The sequence below is a fragment of the Schistocerca nitens genome, chromosome 9 (assembly GCF_023898315.1).
Source record: "Schistocerca nitens isolate TAMUIC-IGC-003100 chromosome 9, iqSchNite1.1, whole genome shotgun sequence".
NCBI lineage: Eukaryota > Metazoa > Arthropoda > Insecta > Orthoptera > Acrididae > Schistocerca > Schistocerca nitens.
In genome coordinates, this window is record NC_064622.1 from 81149247 (window position 1) to 81162569 (window position 13323).

A 13323-nucleotide genomic window follows, 5' to 3' on the forward strand; every position below is an offset into this window, starting at 1 on the left:
GCCGTTGAGATCCAGCACGGGTTTCCGTATTACCCTCCTGAACCCACCGATTACATATTCTGCTAACAGTCATTGGATCTCGATCAACACGAGCAGCAATGTCGCGATACGACAAACCGCAATCGCGATAGGCTACAATCCGACTTTTATCAAAGTCGGAAACGTGATGGTACGCATTTCTCCTCCTTACACGAGGCATCACAACAACGTTTCAACAGGCAACGCCGGTCAACTGCTGTTTGTGTATGAGAAATCGGTTGGAAACTTTCCTCATATCAGCATGTTGAAGGTGTCGCCACCGGCGAGAACCTTGTGTGAATGCTCTGAAAAGCTAATCATTTGCATATCACAGCATCTTCCTACTGTCGGTTAAATTTCGCGTCTGTAGCACGTCATCTTCGTGGTGTAGCAATTTTAATGCCCAGTAGTGTATTAAACTTTCGGTACTTGGATCTGCCCAAACGGAAAACTATTTACTTGACGGGTACCTTACTTCAAAGAAATGATGTTCACACTGTGCCCTGCAGGATTTGCGTTGTCATTACTGTTAGTGTCATGACTTGATGTTAGGCGCCGGTACTGGTGCAGCGACGTAGGGTTGAAACACAAGCACCAGTCCTCATTACAGTTGCTGGCAGTCAACATGGGTCTGGACAAGGTGACCAGGGCTTTACTCGTAAAGCTGTTTTGTTAAAACAGTGCTGCTGTTCTTTACGAGTATCGACGCATTAAAGGAATACCGTGAGGTCCTCTTTTCGCACAGGGGTTGAAGAACATGATTCGGAAGCTCGAATTAACTGGCGCTATGGGAATTGCCCTTGGGAGAGATCGCCAGATTTGGATCCGTGTGGTTTCTGGCTGTCGGGCTACATGAATAAAAAGGTTCATCAACGGGACACTGACGCAGATTGCGGATAAAGATGAGGATAACAGTGGAGGTAACCAACATCGCACATGAGACGCTTCTACTCGTAGCAACAGCAGATCAATCACTAGTACCGTTCCAGACTGTCGCAGATGCAGACGGTCGTCACATTGAGCAACGTTTTTAACCTGTAACGTAAACATGCTGCGCAGCTAACGAATGCTACACTCTTCTGTGGAAATGAAAAATGTGTTTCTTTCGATGGCTTTCTGGTTATTTCTCTTCCGCATGTCCTTAAACGTGTTTCCAGAAAGATTCATTGTCCTACGCTCACTCGTTTTCCATCTCAAGTAGCGAGACTTTAATTATAACGACCCTGTGTATAAAGTGACCGATACGGAAAGAAAGACGAAACTTAAAAGAAAGGAATGTTCCAGATGAAAGTGTATATTATTTTACGCTATAACAAACTTCTAATACGTGAAAATTCAGTTTAGAGAAACAAAAAGGTTTCAATATAAAATCTATTACTATAGTCTGAAGAGTTTATTTTTATTCCTGAGGAGAAAATGAAGAGTGTTGTAATCAGTATTTGTGCTAAATTAGTATTTTAGTGAAACTGGACAAGATTTATAATTGGAATTCTGTGCTTTGAAAAAATGTGGATACAAAATAACACTGGTTTTACACCAAACAAAGCCAGCTAATAAGCTAGTACATAAATGAACAAACCTCTTTTGTCGCGACATTTCAAGTTGGTACATGCCCAGATACGTGAAGGGAGACATGTACATACGTTGCAGTCCTCCATCTTTGTCTGACCGGGCCTGCAGCCTGAATAAGACCAAAATGTTGATTATCATATATTTTGAATACAATGTTCACTCTTCAGCCTTATAATATTCACCCTAAACGTTTGCAACTTCGCCTACTTAAAAAAACAGGTGACATATGTTCTGTACCCAAAGTTAAACAGAGATGCAGCTTCTTTTCAGCGCCACAGTTAAAACTGAAATTTATATTCTAGTTACTGCATGTTCTCACAAAATGAGATTACGTTACGTTAGGTTTCTTTATTACTAAAACAAATGTGGTCACTAACTACATCTTTCTTAAACCCACTATGATGATAGATAATATGCAAAATATACCATTGTCGGTTCGAGGGGCAATGGAGAAAGATTCAGGCTACGTCTCACGTTATGAATGAGTGTACCCAGTGTTACATGAGGAACTGCTTGGGTGCGAGTAGTAAGTTCTGTCTTTTCTGAGGCTCTTTCGGAAGTGGTGTGTTAACAATTACGACAGGAAAAATATTAGCTGCTGATGGCTCACCAAGTTCTTCAAAAAGGCGACAGAAAATGAGGGTACAGGTGGTGCAGAGATAACCATCTGTGAGACGTATGTATTACACTTCACAAAATGGACATCGTCGACATGCAAGAAATGTTGAGCCACAAATCCTGCAGGACGCTCAGCTACGTATCCACTCTTAAAGACTGCTTATGCTGTAGAATCATATTGGTGTAACGGGGTGATGGATTTGATTGCATGCAACCGAATGCGGAACAACCTGTCGTGAAGCTTTTGTGAAACTGGCCTTTAGGACATGCGATAATATGTTTTATATGTACGGAAAAAAACAGTCAACCAGAGGGTGAATTTGTCCAGTGCTTCCAGATAGTATGAACTGCAATGTCACTCACTTTTCAGGAGGAATAGTTTGTTACTCACTTTTCAGGAGGAATAGTTTGTTCCAAAGGAGTACGATTTTTGTACGCAGTCCAGTAATCAAGCAAAAGCGAGTTATTTTGACAATCAATTGGCCAAATGCAGTGCTCGTACCGTAGATGTAGTTCTCTTACGCCTATTTGCCCACTCATGCTTGCAGTGACGTAAATATTCCCTACAGCCCTTGCAAGATCATGCAACAAGAAAGAATGGAAGGGGGCACATCATCTCTAAGTTCTCGCAACATAATAAATAACTCTCCAGACAATTTTTCACCCAGAATAATAGTCGAGATCGTTGTATACGAATGCGTTAAGGCATTATGCTAGCTGATCATGATGCAACTCCCTTGTTACCTTTAATTTGCAAGGTTCCTTTCAAATGCATTTCCTCCTCAAATCCCTATTGGTATGAGCTGAAAACAAATTCCTTACTGAACGGTGGGATAAGTTTGCTTATCTCAGCTGCAAATTTTCGCACCGATTCCGCAGTTTGTTAAGCATTGGCAAGTAGACGTGTTGTTTCATATTTCGTTATCGTACTTCTTCCAATTCTATAGCACTGTTTAAAGATACGGAACCATCCAATACTTCCATCGAAAGCTGTATAATCTATGTCGCGTGAAATCTGATGTGCATAACGCCGTAAGTCACTATCATGTGCATCCTGTTTATAGTATCGAGAGTCCTTGAAATGCGCGAACATCAGTTTGTGTAACAAGTGCGCCTCGTCCTCCCTTGAATATTCGTAATTTTTCTTATGCACTACGCGGTTATATTGCTGCGGGCTTATCCTAATTCTGTTCATAATTGTTTTTGAATGTGCTATGGGTGATCTTCCACATACGTAATTATGTTTAACATCCGCTCCTTGGATAACGGTTGCCCTTTAGGGGAAAGAAGGGTAAAGTATCCAGGTTCGGAAAAGTGGTCACTACTTACTTGATGTGTTCAACAGTGCTGCTTCCTACCGAGAAGCGACCAAACTAGCTGTAATCGACAATATTAGTTTTGTCAGTGACGTGTGACAAGGGAGCTTCCTCCGCTGTTTTCCTGCGAAAACATTTCGGTTTCTCGCTCGTTTAATGTAAGAGAAGTCAGTCATATAACTTCAGTTGTTCACTTTTATGTAGAGCAGTAGGTTTTTGCGATATTACAGTTCACGAAATGCCTTTTGGCTTACGAATGTTGGTTACTGTCGTTTCCTTCGGTTGTATTGTTTCGCGTGTTAGATCACTGTTATGTACGTGTGCCTGATTTCCTTATCCTGAAGTTTCTCCACTCTTATCCTCCTACACATGGACCTGACCTCCTGCACTTTCTGCCTCACAGTACCAATTTCACTGTAGATTAAATAGTGATCAGTGTCATCAAAGAATCCCCTGAATAAACGTGTATCCCTCACAGCCTTCCTAAATTCCTGATCTGCTATTATATAGTCAATGACAGATCTGGTTCCCCTGCTTTCCCAAGTATACCGGTGAATGTTCTTATGTTTAAAAAAGGAGTTTGTGGTTACTAAGCCCATACTGGCACAGAAATCCAAGAGTTGTTTCCCGTTCCTGTTGGCTCCAAATCCTCTCCAAATATACCCATAACCTTTTCACACCTTCTGTTCGATTTCCAATCCTGGCATTAACATCACCCATGAGCAGAACACTGTCCTTGTCCTTTACTCTAACAACTACATCACTGAGTGCGTCATAAAAACTATCCATCTTATCTTGATCTGTCCCTTCACAATGCGAATATACTGACACAATCCTAATTTTCTTGCTAGACGCTGTCAAATCTATCCACATCAGTCGTTCGTTTACATACCTTATTGCAACTACGCTGGGTTCCATTTCCTTCCTGATGAAAAGCCCTACACCCCATTGTGCTATTCCTGCTTTGACTCCTGACAGGTAGACCTTGTATCCTCCCACTTCCTCTTCTTTCTCACCCCTTACCTGAATGTCACTAACAGCTAAAACGTCCAACCCCATCTTACTTGCAGCCTCTGCCAGCTCAACCTTCTTCCCAGAGTAGCCCCCATTGATATTAATAGCTCCCCATCTCGTTACCATTCGTTTGCCCAGTCGTATCTTAGGAGTCCCTGGTTTGTCAATTAGAGGTGGGACTCCGTCACCTCCAAAGGTCCGAGGCATTTTGCTCTGATTGTTGCCAGCATCATATTTATAGTACCAGGGAAGCAGGTTGCTAGCCTTACTTGCCCCGGGTCCCATTGAGTTTTACCCCTAACGGTTGAGGGACTAACCGGTGGATTTGGTAGTCTCTGCCGTCTGAGCACAAAGGTGACCTCGACTCGGAATACGTCCGAGATGCCCAGCCTTATTCCAAAGTAACTGGTATCCCGACTGTCAGGACCACTTACTTGGCCACTCATACGTTGCCCGTGGTTCATGATCTAGGACATGACACCAGGAACCCACACCATGAACCACGTGTTAACTACATACCAGCATAATTGTATTTCTCAGGCACATTGTCCACACAGTCGAGCGTATACGACACCACACATTCCACCAACTCATCTTGCAGAAACGCTGATATTTCATCTGCCACTCCATTCTCACTCTGAGAAGTTTCTTGGGTTCCTTTCAGACGAAATTTCAACTTCGGCAACCGTTGTAGATATAATCCAATGTCTGCTTTGTTTGTATTTGCAATTGCTCTGCTATGTACCAACACCACTAGCACTGTTGTGAGTTACTCGTCGACTACCCAGTTCGTATACGCTCCATAGAGCCATGCTGTGCTCACCACTGGATGCCTCCAATCCCGCCACCTGTTCCAATTAGCAGCCAATATTGTTGTTGAATGGTAGACAATATTTGAGCCGTCGAATGCCGTAAACGTCTTTGGCCTTTTGCCACCTCGCACTGAAGGAGTTCCTTGCCAGACCGATGTAACTGCAGCTGCAGTGAGGAGACAAAATCCAATGCACGAGGAGAGGTGCTGAGGGGTGTGTATTCTGAGGAATACACAACTGCTTATTCAGTCGACAAAGCTGAAGTCAGGAATGCCACAGGGGAGTGTGATATGTGTGCTCGTGTTCCCTTTGTACATAAACCAGTTGACAGCAACCTGGAACTGTTTGCTGATGATGCTGTCTCGTCGTTGGGTGATTATAGCAGGCTACAGGTTGACAGGTACGGAGTTTCCATTTGGTGCGATGGATGGCACACTGCTCTAAATGTGTAGGAAGCTAAATCAGTGCGGAAGAATTGGATATAAACTCCGAAATTTTCGAATCATTACCAGTGATCTGCTATTAACTGACTGACGTAGGTTAAAGATCCAGGTGTAAGGTTACGGGAAGACATGGAACGAGGACATAAGGTCAGATGTAACGAAGACCGACTATTCAATGATATCAATTATTTACAGGATTAACCACAAACAATGCATGGTTAATAATTCAATTTACTGTGAGAATGTTTGGAAAGAAGACCATATACAGAACACTTACTTACGTGACCCATTCTTGACTACCGCGCTAATGTTCGTGATCCGCACTTGCTTAAAGGACGATATCGAAATAATTAAGAAGCGTGCTGAGAGGTCTGTTTCTGGCCGGGTCGAATAGTACGAGAAAGTGACGGAAAGTCTCCCTGAGCTTAGATGGCGATCTTAGGAGGGAAGAAGTCAGTCTTTTTGCTACATGCTGTTAAGGAAGTTTAGAAAACCAGCATTATGAAACACTGTGCACGACTACAATGCCTCCAATGTACACCCCGTGTAAGGATCATTAAGGTCTAAATATGTGACATTAGAGGATACATTGAAAAACGACAACCTACATTTTGGCATTTGCACATTAAGAGAAGGCAAATGAGAACGATCACTGGACCAAACGCTTTGAAACTCGGGTGGACATCTATAAACTTGTACGGAAACCAGGCTGCAATCTTTAATTCGAAGGGCATGAAATGTGGGAAATAAATGAGAAATTAGTGAGTCAGGGTTGTAGCATATGGCCCCTTTTACACGTAGAGAATGCAGTAAAGGAGATTTCTGGAAAAAGAATCACGAGGCATATCCGGAAAGTAAGTATCGGTGTGAAAAAAAACTCATAAAAACATTGTTTTTTTTAACCAACATTTATTTTTTCAAGAGAGAGCATTTCTTAAACTGTTTTCCTATGTACGAGGTCTATTCAGAAAATTCCGGAACATTCGTATTTTCGCACCAACGGCGTGTTGAAGCGAAATTCGGTTGGCATCACTGCACACGCCTGTGTTTAATGTGTAAGTGTTGGAAGTTTCATTATTGTATATCTGTCAGTTATTGTTCAGTGCTGTAATGAGCAGAACGTTGTGTCACACAGTTTGCGAATTTCGATGTGGCAGAGTTAGAAGAGCAATGTGTCTTACATTAGATTAGATTAGATTAGCTTTCTTTCCATATATCCGTGCTGAGGAGATCCTCGTGGATGTGGAACATGTCATTTTTTTAATCTGAAATAACAATACTAATAGCATGAGTATATACAATACAACATTTGTTTCTATTAAAAAATTCATCAATGGAGTAGGAGGAGTTGGCCACTAGTCAGTCTTTCAGGCTCCTTTTAAACTGATCTTTATTTATAACTAAATTTTTTATGTTTGCTGGCAAATTATTGAAGATGAGTGTTCCTGAGTAGTGGACCCCTTTTTGAACTAAAGTAAGTGCTTTTAAATCCTTGTGAAGATCATTTTTGTTTCTGGTATTGTATGTATGAACTGAGCTGTTTGTTGGAAAAACAGATATATTATTTAGGACAAATTTCATTAAGGAGTAAATATACTGAGAGGCAGTAGTTAGTATTCCCAGTTCTTTGAACAGGTTTCTACAGGACGTCCGTGAATTTACTCCACAAATAATAGGTATTACACGCTTTAGGACTCTGAGAACTTTTGTTTGACTTGAAGAGTTACCCCAAAATATTATACCATATGACATTATGGAATGAAAGTAGGTGAAGTATGCAAGCTTTCTCATTTTATATGTCGTCTATGTCTGCTTACACTCGAATTGCAAATACAGATTTGTTAAGGCGTTTCTGCAGTTCTGTGGTGTGCTCCTCCCAACTGAATTTATTATCAAGTTGTAATCCTAGGAATTTAAGACCGTCGACCTCTTCTATCTGCTCTTCTTCATACATTATGCATATGCTGGGTGGAAACCTCTTACAGGTTCTGAATTGCATATAGTGAGTCTTTTCGAAGTTTAATGTCAGTGAGTTGGCTTTAAACCATTTATTAATATCCATGAAAATATCATTAGCAGATCTTTCTAGAACTACACTCGACATACTATTTATTGCAATACTTGTGTCATCTGCAAACAAAACGAACTCTGCTTCTGGCAGTGTAACTGACGAGAGATCATTAATGTACACAAGGAAAAGCAATGGCCCTAAGATGGATCCTTGTGGGACACCACATGTAATTTTTTCCCATTCTGATGATGACTGATGACTTAATTCACTAGTCCCTTGCATTGACACCCTTTGTTTCCTGTTAGTGAGGTATGACTTGAACCATTTTGCAGCACTGCCCGTGACACCATTGAATTCTAATTGATTTAAAAGGATGTTGTGGTTCACACAATCGGATGCCTTTGACAAATCACAGAAAATACCTGCTGCTTGTAACTTGTTATTTAATGAATTAAGTACATTTTCACTGTATGTGTAAATAGCCATCTCGATATCAGAACCTTTCAGAAATCCAATCTGTGTTCTTGTTAATATGTTATTTGTGGTCAGATGGTTGAGAAGCTGCCTGTACATTACTTTTTCTAAAATTTTTGAGAATGCTGGCAAAAGTGAAATCTGTCTGTAGTTTGATGGTATCTCTTTATCCCCTTTCTTGAATAGAGGCTTAACATCTGCATATTTTAGCCAGGCAGGAAATGTCCCAGTTATCATTGACTGGTTACACAAGTAACTTAGAATTGTACTAAACTCACAAGAACATGCCTTAATTAACTTTGTTGATATTTCATCATAATCACTAGAATGCTTTGTTTTTAAAGATTTCATTATGGAAGTTTATTTTTTGTGATGTGAATGACATATTCATGTACCTGAAGCAATTTGTAAAGGATAGTTTCAAATATTCAAGGGCATTATTTACTGATCCTGACAATCCCATTCTATCAGTAACGGATATAAAGTACTTGTTAAATAGATTTGCCACACTATGCCCATCAGTTATATGTCATCTAACCTTAGTGCTATTTGCTCCTCTTCCTTTCTGGGTCTGCCAGTCTCCTCTTTCACTATATCCCATATTGTTTTTATTTTGTTCCCTGACATTGCTATCTTCTTCTCGTAGTGCATTTGTTTAGATGTCTGAATTACTTTTTTTTAAATATTTTACAGTAATCCTTGTATTTACCTACATCGTCAGCATTGGAGCTATTCTTGGTCGACAGATACATTTTCCTTTTTGTCTTACAGGAAATTTTTATTCCTGGTGTAATTTCATCATAGACTTCTGTTTAATTTGAGTAACTTTTAGAGGAAAACAGTTTTCAAACATGATTCTGACATTGTTCATGAATGTGTTATATTTTTCATTCATGTCATGAGCACTATAAACATCCTTCCAGTTCATATCTTTGAGCAGTTTTCTAAAACACTCAATTTTTGGTTGATTGACTACTCTCCTCTACTCAGATTTAGCAGTCTTGATAATCTGCTTAGAATTTACATCTAAAACAAGGAGCTGCATGTCATGATCTGATAGTCCATTTGCTACAGGTTTTATGATATGATTTTGTTCCTTTGATTTGTCTATAAAAATGTTATCAATGGCTGTCCTTGAGGATTTAGTGATCCTAGTTGGAAAGTTTACAGTGTGAGTTAGATTGAAAGACAACATTACTAACTGCAGTAAATGTTTACTGGAAGATTGCATTAGAAAATCTGTATTAAAGTCACCATCAATCAAAATTTCTTTGTTTCTTCCTGTTAAATAACCCAAAAGAGCTTCTAGATGATTTATGAATAGATTATAATTTCCTGCAGGTGCTCGGTAAATAGTTACTATTATATAAGATCTGTTATGCAACTCTGCTTCTGTTGCACATGCTTCTTTAAACATAATTTATTAATGTCAATGTTCTTGAATTTATGGCAGTTTTTAATAAATATGTCAACTCCTCCTCCATCCGTAAATGTTGCGTCAAACTCAAGAAAATCTTTACAGAGACACACCAATTGATGTGGAAGTCTATGGGTATGAGTGCTTAAGCCATACACTCGGCGTTACGAATGGGTCACACGGTTTTAAAATGATCGGACTGTCGTCAAAGATGACCCTCGTTCAGAACGCCCTTCGGCGACTACCGACGACGCTCATGTCAGGAAGGTCAACGAAATGGTGCGTGCCAGTCGAAGACTGATGTCCGAGAGATTCGAAAAGAGTGTAACATTTCAGGTGGATCGTATCGTGAAATCCTGACAAGGCAACTTGGAATGCATACTGTTGCTGCGAAGTTCGTCCCACGGCTCAGAAAGACCTTTTCCTTGCAATCTGCAAAGAGTTTTGGATCGCGCAAATGAGAACGAGATGTTCCTTAAGAGAATCATAACTGGTGATGAGACGTGGGTCTACGGTTATGATGTTGAGACCATGATGCTGTGGTGTACGGGAAGGTGTCGTCGTTGAGTGACTGTAGGAGGATACAAAATGACTTGGACAGGATTTATGATTGGTGTAAAGAATGGCAGCTAACTCTGAATATAGATAAATGTAAATTAATGCAGATGAATAGGAAAAAGAATCCTGTGATATTTGAATACTCCATTAGTAGTGTAGCGCTTGACACAGTCACGTCGATTAAATATTTGGGTGTAACATTGCAGAGCGATATGAAGTGCGACAGGCATGTAATGGCAGTTGTGGGGAAGGCGGATAGTCGTCTTTGGTTCGTTGGTAGAATTTTGGGAAGATGTGGTTCATCTGTAAAGGAGACCGCTTATAAAACACTAATACGACCTATTCTTGAGTGCTGCTCGAGCGTTTGGGATCCCTATCAGGTCGGATTGATGGAGGACATAGAAGCAAATCAGAGGCGGGCTGCTAGATTTGTTACTGGTAGGTTTGATCACCACGCCAGTGTTACGGAAATGCTTCAGGAACTCGGGTGGGAGTCTCTAGAGGAAAGGAGGCGTTCTTTTCGTGAATCGTTACTGAGGAAATTTAGAGAACCAGCATTTGAGGCTGACTGCAGTACAATTTTACTGCCGCCAACTTACATTTCTCGGAAGGACCACAAAGATAAGATAAGGTAGATTAGGGCTCGTACAGAGGCATATAGGCAGTCATTTTTCCCTCATTATGTTTGGGAGTGGAGAGAAGATGCTAGTTGTGGTACGAGGTACCCTAGGCCACGCACCGTATTGGTGGATTGCGGAGTATGTATCTAGATGTGGATGTAGAAGGTTCAGTCCTCACAGTGGGTCGGGAAAGGTTCTCAAATGCCAAAAAAAGCTCGGCAGGTCAGGTCAAATGTCAAAGCCATGCTGACAGTTTTCTTTGACTCTGAAGGATTAGTTCACCATGAATTCATTCCACAGGGACATACTGCTAATCGATGGTACTATCGGGAGGTGTTGCGAGACCTGCGAGAACGTAACGGCCTGAAATGTAGCTAGACAATCCATAGCTCCTGCATCACGATCATGCACCCGCACATTGGTGTGTGACTGTTGCACAAAAATACGAAATCACTGTGCTGCCTCATCCTCTGTAGTCTCCATGCCTGGTCCCTCGGACTTTATTTCCAGAGATGAAAAGGACGAAGATTTGCAATGACAGGCGAGATAAGAGAAAATTCCTAGACGGCGCTTCGTGTGATCCATCAAGAGGCGTACCAAGCCTGCTTCCGGAGTGGAAATGGCGTTGGAAGCGGTGTATCGATTGTGGATGGGGTATTTAGAAGGAGACCATGCACAGTAATAGGTAAGCGTAGAAATATTTTGTGGACAATGTTCCGGGATTTTTTGAACAGACCTCGTAGTTGGCACCATTTATCGTATATTTACCCTAACGGGAAACCAGTTTTTCTATGCCCTCTTCTTTAGAAGGGTACCGTCAGTGAAGACAGCCGCTGATGAACGCAGTTTTTTGCGTCGTTCTCGCTGTCAAATGACTCAGGTTCAGGAACAATTGGCAGTTAAAAGGTGAAAGGCCGCGGCAGTACAGTAGATGATCGAAATGCTCCCAACCGAAGTGCTGGATAAGTCTTTGATTGACACCAAAAGAATGGAGGCGCGAGTTGTCACCAAGCAAATGTCTGAACAAAATTGTGGAACAATAGTTTAAATAATGGCCTTTCTCGTAAAAATAATTTTTGGTTTAAAAAAATTATATTTATAGTTTCTTTTCGGAAACGGTACTTACTTTCCGGACATGTCTCCTATACTAAAGGCTAGAAATGGAATCTAAAAGGTACGTCCGTAGCAATCTGATTATGTTGAGAACGGCGATGAACTAGGAGTGGTATGGATAGTGTGGCTTGAAAACTGAAAGTCAAGAAAGTACAAGAGTGAACGAATGTAGTCGAATCACAGAGCTGAACGTTTTTTACTAACAAAAGAGGCAACGCACCAAAAGTAGACATGACGCACCATGAGCATTAAGGAACAGTTAGCTTGATAATGGAGAGAACTGTTTGACGGGGGAGGGGGGGGGGGGGGGTGAAGGGGTGAGAGTGAAATGGAGAGATAAAAATTGTACAGGAATACCAATAATTGGCTATACTAACCAACCGCTAGTGACTGCAATAATTATGCAGGAATGAGCTCCCTTTCCCAAAACAGACTATCGTCTATATCTACACCAGAACAACCTTGTGACCAAACAACAGCGTTCGTGCGGGGGCATACAGCCAATAATTTTAGCTTCGCTTCCGTCTGACAAGGTTACAGGAATGGGGATGACTATCAACAGCACACAGTAAACACCGCCATGCACTGCGCACTGAATAGTAGAAGTTCATGTACGGAGGCATGGCTTCGACTTAATGAAACTAGGGACTGTGGCTAAGCAAATTTTTGCCGGCGAGGACTGAAGGTTTTATACACGAGCAGGATGTCGTACAATGGCTGGTTCTGCTTAACAGCTGCCTTATGTAAGAGATGCCTCCGTAGCTGTAGCGTCGTAATTCAAGCAGAACAAAGCTGCGTTAAGGTGGAAGCCGCAACCAGGAACGGTCGCTGAATAGAGCTTTCGCAAGGAACGTGCCAACCGTCGTACTCACTCCGATTGGCCTGGACGAGTATGACGAAGAGAAGCAGCCGGCAAAGAGTGAGCGCCAGCTTCATGGTGGCTGCTGCGACGACAATGATGACGCGGTCGTCGACTGCCCCAGGCTCCGCAGCGGCGCCTTTTATAGCGAGCGTCCCCCTTCCCCGCTACTGCGGCGCTTTTATGCATCGCTTTTCGCACGAATGTGCTCACTCACTGCCATTTCTTCTCGGAAATACAATCCATTGTGAGTCTTTCTGTTCTTCGTTCGGGCGATATGAAGTAACGCGTCGAGGATATTACTTCGCTCCTTAAATTTCGTGAATTCTTTTTCCGATGAGGTTTTTAGCCAGCGGTGTTTGTTTCTCAATGATTTCCGATGCTTCTTTAAAACTGAATTCAGCCATGTCACACGTCACTTTTTGTAATGAAACACTCTGCGCTGATAACAACCAAATGATATGTGAAATGTGGGGTG

General features: G+C 41.5%; 1 protein-coding gene across 1 annotated transcript in view; it reads right to left on the reverse strand.

The window, feature by feature from the left end:
* LOC126204019 (uncharacterized) overlaps positions 1-12937 on the reverse strand; it is a 118352-nt gene extending 105415 nt beyond the window's left edge. Inside the window, exon 1 of the mRNA XM_049938448.1 lies at positions 12859-12937. Within this exon, the coding sequence (XP_049794405.1) occupies positions 12859-12922 (64 nt within the window). The 5' untranslated portion in view covers positions 12923-12937. The remainder of the gene's footprint in view (positions 1-12858) is intronic.
* Positions 12938-13323: the final 386 nt, after the last annotated feature.